Below are 20,194 nucleotides of genomic sequence, written 5' to 3' on the forward strand. Positions count from 1 at the left end.
GGCACTGATTTGGGTAAGTTGCCACAAACTTATCTCATCTCGAGGTCCTTTGTTTTGAAAACTTACTTTCTTGTCTCCACACATAGAACTGCATAACCTAGCATCACATAGTGACATAGATCACCTTTTAGAGCCAAGAGGGCTCACTTGGCTCCAAAATGGTCCCTTTGTGGCATATTTGGGCATTTGGCTCATTTATGCCACCAGGGCACCATTTTGGAGCCAAATGAGCCATATTGGCTTCAACATGGTGCCATGGTGCCATTTTAGGTCCATTTGGCTCCAAAATGCCACGAGGGCACCATTTTGAAGCCAAATGAGGCATGTTGGTTCCAAAATGATGCCTTGGTGGCAAATATGGCTCCAAAATGGTGCCCTGGTGGCATTTTGGAGCCAAAAGAGCCATATTAGCTCTGAAATGGTGTCTTGGTGGCATTTTAGAGCCACATGGACCAAAAATGGCACCAGGACACCATTTTAGAGCCAAATGAGCAATATTGGCTCTAACATGGTGCCTTGGTGCCATTTTTGGGCCATCTGGCTCCAAAATGCCACCAAGGCACCATTTTGGAGCCAAATGAGCCATGTTGACTCCAAAATGGAGCCATGGTGGCATAATGGAACAAAATGGCTCGTTTTGTAGCCAAAATGGTGCCTTGGTGGCATTTTTGTGCCATTTGGCACATTTATGCGACCAAGGCACCATCTTGGAGCCAAATAAGCCATATTCGCTCCAAAATGGTGCCATCGTGCCATTTTAGAGCATTTAGGGGTCATTTGGCTCCAAGATTATGCCTTGGTGGCATTTTTGGGGCCAAATGAGCCATATTTGCTCAAAAATGATTCCATTGCACCATTATTGAGCCAAATGGCTAAGTTCCTCTTCAAATAGTACAATTGTTACTTCAATTCCTTTCTTTATATCTAATTATGCTATTCCAACTCCATTTCATAGGTTTCTACTGGTGCAATTGGTGGTGGATGTTGAAGGTGCCGGAGTCACCATCTTGTCGTGTATGAACACTAGCTAGCTTGTAATATGTTGCTACCATGCATCTGATGAACACTTGTAATACTTTTGTTGTGAGATGTGTGATGTTTTCGGACTTTCATGAGATGTTCATATATATGCTTGTGATGTGAATGCGTCGATGATTTTGTGTGGATGTATTGCTGTGATGTGGATGAATATATATCACACACACACAGATATATATATATATATATATAATATGTGCTATCAAAATATTTCAAATTGTTGCGATAGAAAAAAACAAAAAAAATACCCTATGCCGGCGGCCAAAGGCCTGGCCGCCCGCAAAGGCTGAGCGCGGGCACGCACAAGATCGTGCCACGTGCCCACCCTTTGCCGACGGCTTTTTGGTGGTCGCCGGCAAAGGCCCGACATGTGGGCCACACCATGGCACGCGTGGCTGGCTCGCGGCGTGCCACGTGCCGACCCTTTGCCGGCGGCTTTTTCCCTGGCCGCCGGCAAAGGCCCGACAAGTGGGCCTAGCCGTTAACGGCACCGCATGCCGTGATCTCCTTTTCTTTGTCGGAGGCCGTCGTTTCGGCCGCCGGCAAAGGCTTTGCCGCGGGCCCATGAGAAAGCCGCTGGCAAAGAGTCCTTTGCCGGTGGTCCTCCGTGCCGACGGACGTTGCCGGCGGCCCCAAAAAAAAGCCGCCGGCAAAGGCTTTGCCGGCGGCCCCTGGCCCCCGGCAAAGCCACTTTCTGCCGTAGTGCATGATGCCAAGAGTGCCGAGACCCCAATGCCTACATCAAGCTCTTTTGATTTCGATCGCAATGGTAAAGATGTGGATCAGAAGGTATATCATTCTATGATTGGTTCTTTGCTTTACCTTTGTGCATCTAGACCGGATATTATGTTAAGTGTGGGTATTTGTGCAAGATATCAATCCGCACCAAAAGAAAGCCACTTAGTGGCGGTCAAAAGAATCTTTAGATATTTGGTTCATACCCCAAACTTTGGCTTATGGTATCCTAAAGGATCAAGTTTCAAGCTCATGGGATATTCGGATTCGGATTGGGCGGGAGACAAAGTGGATAGGAAGTCAACTTCCGGGACGTGCCAATTTCTTGGTAGGTCTTTGGTGAGTTGGTCTTCTAAGAAGCAAACTTGTGTGTCTCTCTCCACGATGGAAGCCGAGTATATAGCCGCCGCAAGTTGTTGTGCACAATTATTATGGATGAGGCAAACATTGTTGGACTATGGAATCACTTGTGAAAGTGTGCCTCTTTTATGTGACAACGAGAGTGCAATCAAGATAACCCACAACCCCGTGCAACATAGCAAGAAGAAGCATATTGAGATTCGGCATCATTTCATTCGAGAGCACGTGGCCCGTGGTGATATTCATCTCTCTTATGTTGCCACCGGTATGCAACTCGCGGATATTTTCACGAAGCCACTTGATGAAGCAAGATTTCGAGAGTTAAGGCATGAGCTAAATATCCTAGATTCTAGTGTTGTGGTTTTATGAACTTGCACCCGTACCCACGGTTAACTTTTGTCTAGTTTGGTTGTGCGCATGGATGTAGGGGGGGCATTGCTCAATTCATGGGCAAATGCTACTTTTACTATGCTAACATTAATCTTATACATTGAGCTTCAATGTGAGTTTTGAGTCTTGAGCCCAAGAATCTATATTCGCGGTGTCAAGCTCATACATACTCAAAATATGGTGGTCTAGGCAACCGCCCTCACTTTAGTGAGGTTGGTTCTTTTAATTCATTGCAAATCTTTATATTGTCAAATATGACATATTATGTATCTATGGAAATGCACTCATATTTGGTATTTTGACTTTGCTTTTTGCAAATTGATTGTATAATGCCATAATATAATTCCAACTTTGTGTGATCTAACCCAAGCCATCTTATCTGAAAAAAGTCTATTTTATATGCTCAAAAGTTCCCACACTTTGAATCCATGTTCTGTTTCTGGGTTTGCCGGAACTTCCGGCTCTCGGTCGGAACTTCCGGTCAGCCGGATGTTCCGCCTGTCAGACGAAACTTCCGGTGGGGAGTTTTTCTGTTAAGTAAAGGGGGCCGACCGGGGGTGAGTTTTTCTCCTCCACTCCAGCCCAACCCCCCATCTCTCTTGCTCCCTTCCTCAAACCCTAGGTCCAAGGAAGCCTCTTTCTCCTTGGATTCAACCGGAAGATCCGGTTCCTTTCTTCAGATCTGCAACGAGGAAGCGATTCTCTTCGATCTCCACCATGGTAAAATCAAGTAACCTCTTTTCTCTCCTTCTAGGGTTTGTTTAAATCCTTGCATGAATGTGAGAAATTAGGGCAAATTTCTTGGTGGAATTCGTTTGTTGTGTAAAATGCAAGGACTAGGCTAGTTGGATTTGAGATTGTATGGCTAGATTGTTGAGGGATTGGAAGTTAGGGTTCGTCCCGTTTCTGCGGGACCACGGAACTTCCGGTCGCGGGCGGAACTTTCTGTCGGGCTGAACTTCCGGTCCCTGGACAATTTTTCTGTACAGCCTCGGCTCCAATTGATTGATTCTTTCTTCTACAATCCTGAGCACTTACCTGTTGTCCCTCGTATCAATTTCTGTTTCACAAGGGGTACTAGCTCTCGTCAAGACAGGGGCAAGGATCCGGTCATTCCTCCCTCTCCCAAGAAGCTCTCAACCAAGAAGAGGGCAGAGATTGTGATGAAAGAACGCGAGCGTGAGCAGCCACGTCTCGCTAAGTCCAAGTCCTCTCGCCGAAAGTCCACTTCCAAAGTTCAGCCTAGCAAGTTTCCTATCAAGCATTGGCCCGAGCAAGTTTTTGCGACGGAGAGGTTCACTAATCCTTATGTTAAGGACCCAGATTCAGATCTCAAGGATAACAATCATCATTTCCATACCAACTTTCAGATTCGGATCTTTGAAGAGATCTATTTCCCTCCCAAGACCAAAGTTGTTCCTCAATGCTCTATCAATGTTGAAGCTATGCAAGCCGACAAGAAGTACTTTGGAGAAGCACTATCTATTTGTGAGAAGCTCAACTTGTTTCCTATCATGACCTTCAACCAACCATATGTTGAAACTCTTGTGAGTCAGTTTTATGCCACGGTGTTCCAAGAAGATCTACATGACCAGAACATTCGCAGAGTTTCATGGATGTCAAGGAGCCACTTTTGCACTGCCACATGGGCTGAGTTTGCGAGCCTCCTTGGTTATGAGAATGCTGGACATTGCATCCCTTCTGGCTTTCGTCCTCATGACAATGATGCTGCTGGCAAGAAAGTCTTGAAGCCTCTCTACATCGAAGGAAGAGTTACTCTTGGAGTGACCAATTTTCTGAAGCCCACTTATGACATCTTGCAACGCATCTACAGAGAAATCATAGCTTGCAAGACGGGTAACTCGGATGAGATTCATGGTTTTGGTGTCATGTTGGAGACCCATAGGAGGAAGAATGGAGATACACCGTTGGATGTGATCGACTATTTGTGGCATGAACTTTACTTTGCGATTCTCCATAGGAGAGTGCCTCCCTATGCCCCATACATCATGAAGCTCATTCTTGCCAAGGCACCTCTCATGCATGATTTAGTGTTTGTGGAACACGCCTCCAAGCAGTTGAAGAAGAAGAGACACCTTCCACCGCCTCCTAACAACTATCAAGCCCCGGTTGAGATTGAGGAGGATGAGGATGTTCCCTTCAGATTTGGGTTTGGGATCCTCCTCTAGCACTCGTGGTTCTAGCAAGCAAGGTGGTTGGAAGGGCATGATACGTAAGATTTTTTGCAACAATCTAATGAGAGGAAGTTGTACAATGTTGAGCAAGTTAATCATCGCATTCTTCGTCGTCAAGAACGCATTATGAACTCAATGGGCTTGCCTAGCTCTCCTGTGTCCGATGTTGAGAACTTTGAGAGTTGGAGGAGCACCCACGGAGATTGGAACTCCAATGATAGTCATCTTCCTTCTCCGGTGCGTGGTGATGAAGAAGATGAGGATGATGATGAAGATGAAATTCCTGCGGCCGAGGGTAGTGAAGAAGGGCTAAGGAAGAAGACACTGATGATGATTTGTCCGAGTGATGTGTTTGTTTCTCTCTTGGGACGATTCTTCCCTTTTTGGTATCTTGATGCCAAAGGGGGAGAGTGTAGTTGTGAGGGAGAGTTTAGGGCCTCGGGGATTTGCATGGTTTAGTCACAAGCTCGTTCTTAGTCATGAGTTTTTATATGCTTGTGCTACTTATCTAGTTTGTTGAACTATTTTAAATTCATGGTTTGTGTAAGACTTGATAACTTTGTGTGATGTAATAGCTAGCTTTAAGCTTTGTGTGATGGTTATTTGTTCTAACTATGGTTTAATGTTTATCTCATATATCTTGTCTTACTAATCTTGTGTGGAGATGTGATATTGTTGTGCCCTTAGATATGTGCTGCATCACAAGATCTCATTGCAAAAGGTATATTTTCAATTGGTTTGACTTATCTAACCCTTTATGCTTCTTGGAAGCATTGCTCGATATCTTGTTGGATAAGTCATTGTAGGTTTCATTCAATATTGTTATGCCTTGTGGAGGTATGATCTATATCTTCTTTATGAATGAATCCTACATATCCTTGTAGAGCTTTTAATGAATTATCTTTAATCCTTTGCAAATGAGTTATTAGTTTATAAAACCTAGGGGGAGTGTTGGTCCTAGTGTATGTGCACTTTGCATGTCAAGCAAATCAAATTAGTGCATACATCCAGGAGGAGCCCGTCTATATTTTATATTCCATGCATCTAGTCTTAATTGATTATTCTTTATGCAAATCTTTGTGTTGTCATCATACACCAAAAAAGGAGAGATTGAAAGGGAATTTCTCTCCTAAATGGTTTTGGTGGTGATGACAACGTGTTTTGTTATCTAATCTTGTGCTAAGCATTTCAGGGTTTATAAAGAATTCGACACAAGATGAATTGTGGACCCTCAAAAAGGAAAGAAGCGTAGTGATGTTTAGGAGCCTTTTCAGTTGATTTGAGTCGTAGGACATCCGTACTATTAAGAGGGGATCCACAAGGAAACGTAACGGGTGAATCAATTTCACATACACATCTACACCAAATTGCACCCACTAAAAGGCCTACCCATTAAGGTGTGAGAAGAAAACATTTTTCAGAGCGTGTTCCGGCATCTCTGGTTCCCAGGCGGCGGAAGTTCCGGGTGAACTTCCACCCAAACCTCCGGGTGCTCTCTGTTAGTCTCGGGGGAATATGCGGAACTTCCGGTGAATATTCGGAACTTCCGGTCAGCCGGAAGTTCCGGCTATCTAGTGAAAGATCCGGCCTATCCCGACCAGTGCCTAACGGCTCGATTTTTGGGAGCTCACTTATATACCCCTTCGTCCCCAACGAGCAAATAGAGCAAGCAAGCAGCCAAGAACACCACCTCTCACCCCAAGAACACCTCAAGCTTAAATCTCCAAGATCTTCCTCCCTAGCCACTCATAACTTTTGATTATTTGAGAATTTGAGGAGAAGATCTTGATCTATGGTTTCACCAAGTCAAAAAGTTGTTTCCCCTTATTTTCTTTGTGGATTTCGTTTCTCTTGGGTTGTTAGGAACCCTAGAGGGAAGCGGTCACCTCGAGCTCTGGGAGTCGGGGCTTGGATTGGGAGTCTCCGATTGAGTTCTGGAGTTTGCCCCGGTCAAGTTCTTAAGGGTTCGGCGTTCGCCCTCAAGGAAGCCATTATTGGAATTCACCTCACCTTTGTGGTGTTGTGAGAGCTCATCCCACCTTTGTGATGTGGTGAGTTGGAGAATAAAGTGAGCCTTCGTGGCGTCTCTACCTTTGTGGTAGAGCACTCTTCCAAACGGAGACGTACACCGATCCCAATAGGTGGAACTTCGGTGAAATCTTTATCTCCACATGTGGTATATTTTCCCCTTTACATATTTGCTATATAGTGTTGCTTCACTTTAGAGAATCTAGTAGACCCTAGAATTAAGTGTTTGTATCTTTCAAGAAAAAAAAAAGAAAAAGTAAAATTTGTTAGTCGCCTATTCAACCTCCCCTCTAGTCGACCATACCGATCTTTCACCAATGGCCAACATTCTCCCCAACAACACTGATCCCGCATCTCAGGCCGCCGCTCAAGCTCCGTAGCAGCAGGTTGCCCAATTCCAAACTCAGCAGCAACAGGCTGTTCAACTCCAAGAGCAGTAGATCGAACAATAGGTGGTTGATGATGCCCAGATGCAAGCACAGGCGCTTGCAGCTTCCCAGGAGGTTGGCAAGACGGCTGCTGCAGCTGGCATGAACATCGACGCCGCAGAACTCGTCACCGACTTCAACAAATTTATCAACAAGAAACAACCAACTCAGGAGAAGGGCACCGTACCCAGTGGCGGACACACCGGTATGGCATGGTCCGGCGTCTGCCACACCTAAAAATCTGCCTAAACCTCAATATATGTAGTATATAAGCCATATAACTTATGCGAATACTTTAATTTTTGAACTATTACAGTAATATAGAACACAAAGCAACATATATCTAGTAGCTAGTGAGGTTGCATTGTACATGGTTTTCACCTTATATAAACTCCTCCACACCTAAACTCTTCTCTGTAGACCGTACCGTACGTAATCTGCTCTTTCTTGTTGATTATGATAAGTACTTATATTATTCATGCTGTGGAATTAGACGGGGTTTTGCATTACTATTAATTTTTTTAGTTTGCATGACATAATATGCTACCTCTTTATGCCATGATTTTCTGGATTAAGTATTCATCGAAAATACCTAATTATTCAACGTTGCAAAACCGATATTTTTTAGGCGAGAAGACGAGATTTTATTGTTCATGCGTAAGGCTACAAATTTAACTCAAAGCTACTAGTCAAACGATTGCTCAAACTCGAGTCAAGCCGATTTGATTTTGAGATATATAGGACGCCTTCTTTTCATAAGTTCTTAATTTTGAGAGAATATTATTTAAAAGAAGAAGAAAGTGGCCAATCGAAACTGGCTGGTTATTGGTCCACGCTACAGTTAGTCCGGTTTTCACAATTTTCACAAATCGTGTCTCTGATCGCAAGCTTGCCCATCCTAGTTCTGGGTTCATGCCCCTGTCAAAAAAAACCCGTCAAACAATAGTTCTGGGTTCATGCTCATGCGTTTTCCTCCTCCGTAACGAACGGCCCAATCTACTGTAATAAGGATGTACGATGCACATGATCAGACCAAACTGCATATTTCTGTTGAAAATAAATAAATTGAATCCGCACATAATTAAGAAACTGGAACATCTACATTTAGGTGTGTGTTCAGATTTAAAGTACGATACTATTTTCTTACATTAATAATCTATATTTACATTAATCTTATCGTGCCAAATCAACATGTGAAAGAAACAAAAAATTGATGAGTCCGTTGGCATCAATCAAGCCTTTTTATAGTTGTGAAGAGATCGAAGCACAGTACAGTCTACAGAGGACTCTTTTTTTTCTTTCTTGACAGCAGTACAGACCAGAGGACAAGTCCATAAATCCTTAGTACTCACAACGGCACGTACCTCTGCGAGCACGCGACGCGTGGGAGGAGAAGGCTCGAGAGGATGGGCACTGGCAGCGGCAGCGGGGACGCCGTCCTCCGGCAGGATCCATGGTTCGCCTCGTTGGTCATCCTCGGCGCCCTCTACGTAGCCGCCGTCGCGCTCCGCCTCCTATCGCACTCGCACCTCCTACGCCAAGGGCCGACGGACCTCCGGCGCCGCTACGGGCCGTGGGCCGTGGTCACGGGCCCGACGTCCGGCATCGGGCGGTCCATGGCCCTGGAGCTCGCGCGCAGGGGCCTCAACATCGTCCTCGTGGGCCGCGACCCCGCCAAGCTCCACGACATCTCCCAGGCGATCTCCAAGGCTTCTTCCAACACCGTGGAGACCAAGGCCGTCGTCTTCGATCTCTCGCTCGTCTCCACCCCTCAAGGTACATGATGCAAGATATCGTTGAAGCTGACAGTAATTAATCCAGAATAAATGTGTTTGGCAGGCGACGAGGCGGTGCGGCGGTTCCGGGAGGCGGTGGCGGGGCTGGAGGTCGGGGTGCTGGTGAACAACGCCGGGGTGGCGAAGCCGTGCTCGGTGTATGTGCACGAGGTGAACGTGGAGGCGTGGGTGAGGATGATCCGGGTGAACCTGTGGGCGCTGACGGAGGTGACGGCGGCGGTGCTACCGGGGATGGTGGAGCGGCGGAAGGGCGCCATCATCAACATCGGTTCCGGGTCCTCAGAGGCCATCCCCTCCTTTCCCCTCTACTCCATCTACGCCGCCTCCAAACGGTACTGCAAATTCTGTAAGAGAGAATTCCATATTTGTCATTGAGAATTTGCCCGTATGTCCAAATGGCACTGAAAATTTTCCTGTTCCAAATATGTCATTCAAATTTTGTACAGATTACAAATATGCCACTACCGTTAGTTGACCGCTGGTTGACCCTTAAGTAAAAAAAGAAAAGACAATTTTGCCCCTATATAATATGTTGACGCTCCGTTTACAACAAATTACTCATTTTAGAAAACTTAGCTTTTCAAGATTTTTAAGATGCCCGTAATACCATTTCGTAGTAAATTTCAGCAACAATGATTTTAGCATGGAAAATTGGAAAATTTCAACAGCACTTCCCTTGATTTTAATTAACATCACAAAAGTCATCCCGTTCAAATTTTTTTTCACAAAAGTCATAATAGATTTAGCAAATTAATAGACTAAAACTCATCATAATTTGTGGAGAAAGAGACCGAGAGGGTATTTTAGTTTTCTTGTTTCTTTTTGTTTTTTTCTGACCTGTGGACCAGGGGTATTTCGGTCAATATGAAATGACTTAACGGTCAACTAGCGGTCAACTAACGACAGTGACATATTTGTACCTCATGTAAAATTTGAGTGGCATATTTGAAACCGATAAATTCTCAGTGGCATTTGGTTGGCAAATATGGAATTCTCTCAATTCTGTCATGCTCACTGTCTGGAATGCATCTTCTCCCCTGTTTCTATAATTCTTTCTTGAAAAATTTCAGGTATGTTGCCCAGTTCTCCAGGAGCCTCTACGTTGAATACAGGAACAAAGGAATCGATGTGCAATGTCAGGTATTGTAACAAACCGGCCTACGTTTCATAGCAAATTTTCTTTTTGACCTTTACGATCATCAACCAGTCTAAACTTGTAAGAGAAGGTGGACTACTGGACTGGAACCAGCATCTCAAATTCTCGCTAATTACACTATCCTGTGTGTGATGCTTATGCAGGCCCCGTTGTACGTGGAGACGAAGATGACCTCGGGCGTGCACGCGAGATCCTCCCGCAAGCAGCGATCAGCCCTGTCGCGGCTGATCGTGCCGACGTCCGACTCGTACGCGGTCGCGGCGGCGCGCTGGATCGGGGAGCGCCGCCCGCTGTGCATGCCCAACCTGGGGCACCGGCTCCAGTGGGCGCTCTGCCGCGCAGTGCCGGACCGCGTCCACGACGCGCTGCGCCTCCGCGAGAACCTGCGGCAGAGGGCCCTCTTCCAGCGGCTCAGATCCGCGAGGCTCCCCGGAGCCCCCCAACAAACAAAGCTGGATTGAATTGGTTGGCGCATGTGTAACCAGTGTCTGCCCGTATTATCAGCATCAGCCAGCTGCATTTTTTCCGTGAATGTACGCCGTGCTTGCTTCTGTCTACGATGCCGAATATCTATTTAGTAAGACACGTATTGGGAAGTGCTAACCAAATTGTGTCGCAGAGGTCGGTTGCCCAACTCTGTGGCGCTTAAATGTATTTCAGTTACCTAAACAAGTAAAACAGACAGCAACAGATATTGCTGCGAAACTCTGGATTGACATTTGCCAGAATCTCTGGCAGCCCAAGACCATGTCGCCGATTAATCCAAAGCAAAGGGCAGTGACAAAATGTCATTTCATATTTTAGTTCATGAGGTACTCTCTCCCTTTTTAATATATAAGACGTTTTAGTTTTGTTTTAAGTCAAAATTTGATCAAATTTATAGAAAAAATGTACCAACATTTTTTAAAATTATTACATCCATCGTGATACATATCTTCCATACCATACTTATTTGATATTGTCAGTATTAGTATCTTTGTGATAAGTTTTGTCACATAATCTGTTGAGAACTAAAACACTCACATCAACACGTTTGCATACAATCCGTTGTACTTATCCCACACTTGGCAGTCTATATACTTTGCACATTGATCTGCGTCGTGCATTTTTTATCCCATGGTCCACATCCATAGTTTAGAAGTTTGGGCCGAATGTATTCTAGAAAAAAAAAATTGCGCCAAATGAAGAATGCACTGGATACATCGCCGTAATTTTCTTTGTTGCAGACACCGCCTTTTCTGCCACTTATATATCCAATCGGAGCCAAATCGAGGAGCATGTTTTGTGTGATGCGGGTATCCTTCAAATATCTAAACCAAGGTTGTTTTGGTAGATCTTGTTTTTTCTGGGGGAATATAGATGGCCAACGGGCCGGCCCCCTCAATCCCGGTTATATAGACCCGGTCCGGCTCCAAAACGGATCCTCCATGTCTAGGCGCAACACCGGCCCGGGCCCATTAAGGCATGTCGGCCCGCCGAAGCCTGGCTCGGCACATGTGCCAGATTAGTGAAAAAAAGGTTGGGCTGTGCCAAACAAGAAGAAAAGATATGTTAAAAGAGAAAAAAAAGTGGGTTATGCTAGATTTGAGAAGGTTAATGGACCAAATTGTTAATACTAGAAAAATATAAACGGGCCGGAGGATGAAGCCGATGCGAGGCCAGGCAAGGCCTCAGGCAAGCCCGGCCCGATTAGTTTTGTGCTGGGCTAGGCATACTCGGGCCAAGCCCGCTGGGCTTTCAGGCTTTTCAAAAAAGCCTAGCCCGATGGCCATGTATACGTGGAAAGTGAGTTTGTGTTAACTAGAGTAACATTGCGCTAAAAAAAACTAGAGTAACAAAAAAGAAATCCAAATCATTTGCATGACATGATTTATTTTTGTCACATTTTAAATACAGTTCTTTTTCCTTAAAGAGATGATTATGCATTATATGGTTGCGAATGCAACCTATACCGTAGTAAACAAAACTATCTCTCTTGGAGCGACAGTTTTATTCGTGACTTGATTTTTTTTCCTCTTTCTAAACCCATTTTTTTTTGCCTAATAAACAAATTTCCAAACACTGGAAAATACGGTTACACTTACACCAAAACGCTGATCGGCCGGACCGGACGCAACCAACGAGAAGCGAACCTTTGGTCACGCATCTTTCCCCTTGTGCGTCGGCTTGTCCGGCGACACGGCGGCCCAGAACTAATCATCCTGCTCGAGCGCCGCCATGTGCTCCGGCGAACCAGCTGAGCGTGTACACAATGGGCTTCGTCTGGCGGAGCGCGCGCGATGCGTGCCCAGGCGTTGAGGAAGTCCCAGAAGGCATGTGTAGTCTGTAGAAATGGTTTCACGTCGGACCTGACGACATCAAGCCTGTACATGTTCGCCAGACAGATTTGGTTCACCTTGCTGTCCAGCTGGGATCGACCCGGTTGGCTGCCTGCGGCTGATGATTCCTTGGCGGCATGGTGGAGGCCTTGAGGTGCATGGCGAGAAGGTGCAAAAGAATCTGAATACTAGCATCACTTTGATTTGTTGGTGTTTGTGGAAGCACAGGAACTCGGTGGTTAATTTTGCTTCGTCTTTTTATAGATTATGTGCGGGTCTTTCCGTGTAGTTCTTGTTCACAAAAAATGCGATGAAACTGGATATTGGGTTCAACTTAACTGGAGCTATTAAAATTATTGGTTGATTGCTAGTCGATCAGTATCTGTACGAATGAAAGTTACAGTACAATGGTTCAGCAAGATCGACACCCACAGACCATATCTTTCAGGAAAAGCAGCTTTTTTTTTTTGGAGTGTCTAGCTGTAAGTTGACTGAGAAACAAAGTGTGTGTGCGCGCGAGCACACCGCGTCGCGAGCAACGCCGACGGGATCGCGCCCTACTCATCCGGGTGCGCGGGGGGATAGGGCGGAGGGCAGCCGGTCGGAGAATCTACTGCCCCTAGCCCAAACCCCGACAGAAGCCATCATTGCCGTGCGAGTCATGATGCGGTACGAGCCGCAGCAGGGCACGCCGGCACACGAGGCGTGGAGTGCGGAGTTGGACGCGCTCCTCGCACTCGCCGCCCAGCAGCCGCAGGACGAGGACGCCCCGGCTGGCTCAGGCCGCGGGCATAACCCGGGGCGCGGAGACGCACCCCGCGTCTCGGGGCAGGGGGGAAACCCTCCCCCGCAGGGAGGGCAAGGAGGCGGGGATCCTGAGGGGTCCTCGGATTCATCACCAACCGTCACACGAGGTGACGCACGCGGCGTCTTGAATGTCCGCCAACAGGAGGATCTCCGCCAGCACCTGTCGCGCCCGCGCCCGGAGGAGCAGGAGGATGCTCCCATGGGCGCGGAGGACGGCTGCACCGCGTTCACCCGTGAGCTGCGTCAGGTAACATGGCCCCGCAAGTTCTGAGCGCCGACGCTTGGGACGTACGACGGGACCGTGAACCCGAAGGATTTCCTCCTGACCTACACGTTGGGAACGCACGCCATCGGCGCCGATGACAAGGTCAGTGCTAACTGGTTTCTGATGGTCCTGAAGGGATCAGCGAGAACGTGGCTGCTCAACCTGCCTGCCAGGTCCATAGTCACTTGGGCGGACCTGCGTGAGCAGTTCGTGAGCGCGTTCCAGGGCGGCTACAAGCGCCCGGGAACCATGGCAGAGCTGCACACCGTGGTGCAGAAGCCAGGAGAGATGCTGCGGAGCTTCGTCAACCGCTTCTCCAGCCGTCCATCCCGGAGGCAGAGGCTGCCGCCATCGTCAACACCTTCGCCATCAACGTCCGCGACCCCAAGATGCGGGAGAAGCTGAGCACGCATCGGATCTGGACGACGCAGGATCTCTACGCCCTGGCGCACAAGTGTGCCATGGCCGAGGAAGGGCGCTTGGCGCCCGAGCTTGCAGCTAAGGTTGCCGCGAGCCCAGTTGAGGGCTTGCAGAAGAAGAATTCCCGGAAGCGTAACGGGAAGCAAGTCCTCGCCGCGGAGTCGGAGGCTACCGCGAGGCCTCGAAGAAGGCCTCGCCCTGTGGCGGGTCTGGCGGCAAGCCGGGCGACGCGTCCCGCTACCCCATCCATGCCAACGCTACCCACGATGCGCAGGATTGTCGCATCTTGCAGGGTATCAAGCAGAGGCGCGAGCAGTGTCATGAAGAGCGCCGAGTGGCCGTCGCCTGCTTCAACTGCGGCAACATCAGGCCTCTTTCCCGAGATTGCCCCAACGACCCTAGAGCGGGGCCGAAGCATGCCGGTGGGGATGCTGGCCGAGGAGAAGCCCAAGGGGGACGTGCCCAGGCCCGTGTTGGCAGGGAGCGCCCTCCCCAGGGGCGAGACAAGGCTCGCGCTAAGGAGCAGCGCGAGTCCGATTGCAGCGAGGGCGACGAGCCCGGCTTCCAGGAGCCTCGTAGCGTCGCCTGCAACCATGGGGGAGCTTATGCTCTCTCATCCCATGCCGCGGTGAAGCGCCTCACCCGAGAGGTGTGTGAGCTGTTGCCGGACGTGGAGGCGCAGCAGCCGCTGAAGTGGTCGCACGTGCCGATCACCTTCAGCACCGACGATCACCCAGCTCGACAGCTGGGTTCAGGGGTTTTACCCTTCGTGGGCTCACCGATCATCAACAACATGACGGTGACCAAGGTGCTGGTGGACAACGGAGCGGGGTTGAACCTCCTGTCCGCCAGGTTAGTGGAGAAACTTCAGCTGCCGCTGGGGCAGTTGAAGCCCACTGACCCGTTCCGGGGAGTGAATCCCGGGATCGTGCGCCCCTTGGGGCGCATCACGCTACCGGTTACCTTCGGGTCCTGGGAAGCATTCAGGACCGAGCACGTAGTGTTCGATGTGGCGCACACCCCGTTACCCTACAACGGGATCCTTTGTCGGCCACCGCTGATCAAGTTCATGGCGCCGACTCACTGCACCTACGACATGATGAAGATGCCGTCCAGGTATGGAGTCCTCTCCGTCAGGTGCGATCTCAAGGACGCAGCCTGGTGTGTGGGCGAGGTCGTCATGGCCGCCGCCGTAGCCGATTTCGGTGACGAGGACGTCACTCGAAGCGAAGGCTCGTTGCCGGGCGATCGCCCCGTAGCGAAGAATGCCCGCGCTGCCCCGCAAGAGCTTGCCGGGGAAGGCGCAGGCTCGAGCTCGTGTCCCGGCAAGGGCCAGAAGCTCAAGGAGGGGGCCGCCTGGGTGAAGAAGTTGCCCCTCCAAGCCGGCAGCGAGGAGCGCACCGTCACCGTTGGTGCGAACCTCAATGCCGAATAGGAAAGCATACTCATCCCTTTCCTCCGAAAGAACGCCGACGTGTTCGCTTGGGAACCGTCGGATCTTCCCGGAGTTCCTAGGGAGGTGATCGAGCATCGACTCGCGGTGCGCCCGGACGCCCGTCCCGTCAAGCAGAAGATCCGCCGGCAAGCACAAGAGTGTAAGGATTTCATCAAGTAAGAAGTCGTCAAGCTTAAAGCTGCGGGGGCTATCAGGGAAGTACCGTACCCTACTTGTTTAGCTAACCCTGTAGTAGTACCCAAGGGGGAGGATAAGCTTCGCATGTGTGTAGATTTTACTGATCTTAACCGTGCGTGTCCCAAAGATCCTTTCCCTGTATCCCGCATTGATCAAATAGTAGACTCCACTGCCGGTTGTGATTTGCTGTGTTTTTTGGATGCTTTTTTCGGCTACCATCAAATTAAGATGGCAGTCGAAGACGAAGAAAAAACGGCGTTCATCACCCTGGTTGGCTGCTACTGCTACACGTGCATGCCTTTTGGGTTGAAAAACACGGGCTCAACATTTCAACGTGCATTACGCGAGTGTTTGGGATTCCAGCTAGGCCGAAACATTGAGGCCTACATGGACGATATCGTCATCAAATCAAAACGTGGGAAGTCGTTGATTGATGACCGCGGGAAACATTTGACAACCTCCGCAGGATCAGGATCAAGCTCAAGCTCAACTCGACTGAGAAATATCAATTTCTCGGACAACCAAGGACTAGCAAATCCGGTTTTTTTCATGTGCGTACCTTCGGTGTCCACGTGTGCCGTGCGGGTCGATATCGAAGACGGAAGTGCATCTGTGCATGCATACAGCATGTTTAGCCATTAATTTATCGTGGTGTTGAGCAAGGCAGACGGTTGTTTGATAGAACCTCCCTCTCGGAACTCCCCCTCTGCTTTGAAGGTTGGCATTCTTTTCTCCCCTCAACCAGCAAAAATAGTCAAAACCCAGTTGCGAACATGACACGTCGGAGAAAAAATGATGCCATGCTGACAACGAAACCGCTTCAAAAATGACGAAAGACTATTGGTGGCCGGTGTTGATGGATGTGAGGCTACACGAAAAATGAAAGGACAATTTGTGTATTTTCTTCGTGTTGAGACCTGAAAAAAAAACTTTCCTCTTTCGATTAAGCCAAGTAAATTTAAACAATGACCTATTGTGAGTAAAATGCATCCAAGTACATAAACTTGGCAGTTAGCACAGATGTACACTTTAGTACATAACCTTGTAAAACCCGTATCGGACGGCCGTAACTTGCAAATCGGTGATCATTTCAGTACAAATCTGCACATGGGAGCCAAAAACCATCGCCCTGGGTGCTGACGTGGACACCAGACCATTTTGGCCGGATTTTCACGAGCGAGGTGCATGTGAGGAAGGCCAAGGGCACGTAGGCCGTATTTTCCCTCGGAAATCTCCTTAGGCTTGTTTTGTGTTGGTATATTTTTTAGTCACTAGTGTTTTTGGTTTTTGAGTATTTTGGATGAACAGCCAAAACATTCAAAGACGAAGTGTTTTAATTTGATTAAAAAATGGAGTGTTTTGGACGAAGTTTTGGATGAACACCCAAAACTAGTGTTTTTTAAATACACTAGTTTGAGAAGTGTTTTAATTTGATACAAAAATGGAGTGTTTTGTTGGTGAAACTATGGATAATTCCCTTCAAACCCTTCCTACCAAACAACCATTTGAAACTAGGGATAATTCTCTTTAAACCTATTGTACTAAAATAAAACCCTTATATGGGCCGGGCCGTAAATCCTACATGGCGACGACTAGGTCAACATTTTCCCGCGCGAGTCAAGATGCCCACGTGGTGTAGTCAATCCTACGTGATAAAAGGAAGACAAATCAATAAGTCAAACCTCTCATGTCATGATCAAAAGGAGAAATGAGCTAGAGTAGGGACAAGAAAGATGTAGAGATGAGACTTTTGGTCCATGGTGGACCCTTAATTTCCCCCACATGGTACATACAAAAGTTATGGACCAAGTAACTACTTTTACCAATCTGCCCCCACTTTTCTCTCCCTCAAGGATAGTCATGGTCTTTTGTCATGAACCCCTAAGCTATAAATACCCTCCATGGGGGCATGTATCATTCTCTCAACTTGAATAAACTCAAGGAGAGATGGCTAGAATACTCTTTCTAAGGTTCGCTCTCGAGTACCGCTTCCGACTAAAAGTCGACCGGCCTCGAGGAAACCTTCTAGCACTCTAGTTTCGAGGCTCCGTGTTAACCTTGGTTAGCACGGGCTCGAAGGAGAAGGGGTTAGGTTAGAGTTCTGAGAGTATCCTAACCTCGATACTTGAAAGACGCGTTCGGTACAAGTACGAGATGGCCCCGACGAATCTCGCGCTAAAGGTGTCTTGAGAAGATCCGCTCGGCCCAAGCACTTGGCTAACATCCCCCTCGAAGACTTTTCCGTCAAGGTAAAATCCGCCTGCCATACGGCCGTACGACGGGGAGTCAAATCCACTTCAGTTCCTGGATGTCTACTCCACCACCATACGGGCCGCCGGGGGAGGACTCGTCGATATGTGCAACCTCTTTCCACTCGCTCTCACCGGGATGGCGCAAACTTGGTTTTATAACCTGCGGAAGAACTCCATGCACTCGTGGGAGCGCCTGCGAGATGTCTTCATCGCCAACTTTCAGGAAAACTTCAAAGAACCCGTGCAGGCTCACGAGTTATACGCCGTGAAACAAAAGCCGGGGGAATCCATCCGAAGCTTCTTCCATCGCTTTGCGAAGGTACGAAACCAAATCGCCAACCCACCGTTGACCACCGTGATCGACGCATGCATGCAAGGCCTTCTCCAAAGAGAAGTGAATCAGGCCCTAAGTCGCAATCCTCCAAAGATGACCGAGGAGCTCTATCGAATCTTGCAAGAATACGCCCGGGGCGAAAACGGGGACATTGCCAAAATGGACGCGCCGCGCACCGCTCTCGAAGGAACTCCCTCGTCCGACAAGCCTCCTGCGCCTGCTTCATCTTCCAAGAAGAAGAGGAGGTGGGGGAAAAAGGCCCCAGGCGACCAAGCAGGAAAGATCTTCGCCGTCGAAGGACAAGGATCATCCCAAAAGACTTGGCAACCAGAAGCCACCTCGCCCCGCCGAGGGAGAAACTGGAAGATGCCTCATTCACAACTCGGCAAGTCACAGCACCGAGGAGTGCAACACTCTCATCGCAGCTCGCGAAGAGTTCCAGGCACGAATGCAAGCCCGGCGCAAGGATGAGAAGATAGCCGAGGCTCCACGCCCTGCCAACGTCCTTGTCGCTGACCCGGCACCTAAGGAGGATAACCTCCCGTTTCAGGAACCCGTGCATCATGTCGGAGTGATACTCGGGGGCTCCGCCACAGGCCGGGGATCGAAGCAGCAACGCAAGGAGTATGCTCGCGAAGTCAACGTCATGGGAACCTTCACCCCGACACCACCACCAAAGTGGGCGAACGTGCCAATTGCCTTCATGGAGGAAGACGCCAAGGGGATACGCTTCCCACACGACGACACCCTCTTCGTGATAGCGATCGTCGCCAATTGTGAGCTCAAGAAGATTCTTTTGGATGGCGGAAGCTCCGCCGACATTCTATATCTGAGCACGTTGAAGAAGCTGATGGAACCACAACAGGGGATGCAAGAACGGCTCATTGCTGCCATCCCTTTTTCCGCTCACCGGCTTCGTGCCAGGGAAGTCCATTCAGTCGCTCGGACAAATTAAGCTCCTCACGTCCTTCAGAGACGCCACAAATCATCGAATCGAGCTCGTGCGCTTCAACGTGGTGGATATGGAGACCTCCTTTAACGCCATCCTCGGGAGGACGACGCTAAACCATCTCTGCACCGCCATCCACCACAACTTCTTGTGCATGAAGATCCCGGGCCCAAAGGGCGTGATAACGGTCCGTGGCGAGCAATCTTCCGATAGGAAGACACTCTACCGCCATGAGACCAAGTGCGCCAAAAAGGGAGGATCTTCCAAGAGTATCAACATGCCTACGAACATGGGAGCATCTGAAACTGATCACCCGGAGCGCTACATCCCTAAGCCGCTCCCCGAAGGAGAACTCAAGGAAGTACGCGTCTCCCAAGACGACGCCATGCACATGGTGAAGATTGGAGCCGACCTCCCGAGTAAACTTGAGGAAGAACTCGTCAACCTACTTCGAAAGAATTCTGATCTCTTTGCTTGGTCACCTGCCGACATGGGAGGAGTCCCGCGCGACGTCATGGACCATCGCCTCGCCGTGAGGCCCAACAAAGCTCCCGTGAAGCAAAAGCTTCAAAAGCTCTCCACTAAGCGAAGCGAAGTCATCAAGCAAGAAATCGCCAAGCTCTCCGACGCCGGGCTCATCCGAGAAATTTGGCTCCCCGAATGGTTAGTCAATCCAGTCTTGGTGAAGAAAGCCAACGGCAAGTGGCAAATGTGTGTCAACTTCACCGACCTGAACAAGGCATGCCCCAAGGATGACTACCCGCTCCCTCGAATTGACCAACTAGTCGACTCCACGGCAGGATGCGAAAGGTTGACCTTCTTGGACGCCTGTTCAGGATATCACCAAGTGCACATGGCCAAGGAAGACGAGGAAAAGACCAGCTTCATCACTCCCATCGGCACCTTCTGCTATCGCCGGATGCCTTTTGGTTTGAGGAACGCCGGCACAACTTTCCAACGCCTCGTCAGCCTCATCCTCAAAGAACAATTGGGGAGGAAGGCCGAAGTATACGTTGACGACGCCGTCATCAAAAGTCAAATTGCGAAGACCCATCCCAAGGACCTACAAGAAACCTTCGACAATCTCCGC

General features: G+C 48.8%; 1 protein-coding gene across 1 annotated transcript; it reads left to right on the plus strand.

Annotated features, from left to right (window-relative positions):
• The first annotated feature begins 8,459 nt into the window (after positions 1-8,459).
• On the plus strand, positions 8,460-10,842 carry LOC100846467 (very-long-chain 3-oxoacyl-CoA reductase 1). Its single transcript, XM_003560742.4, has 4 exons — positions 8,460-8,950; positions 9,014-9,302; positions 10,041-10,110; positions 10,270-10,842. Exons 1-4 carry the CDS (start codon positions 8,581-8,583, stop codon positions 10,585-10,587), a joined length of 1,047 nt encoding a protein of 348 aa, XP_003560790.1. The 5' UTR covers positions 8,460-8,580; the 3' UTR covers positions 10,588-10,842.
• Positions 10,843-20,194: the final 9,352 nt, after the last annotated feature.

Source organism: Brachypodium distachyon, chromosome 1 (assembly GCF_000005505.3).
Source record: "Brachypodium distachyon strain Bd21 chromosome 1, Brachypodium_distachyon_v3.0, whole genome shotgun sequence".
NCBI classification, from domain to species: domain Eukaryota; kingdom Viridiplantae; phylum Streptophyta; class Magnoliopsida; order Poales; family Poaceae; genus Brachypodium; species Brachypodium distachyon.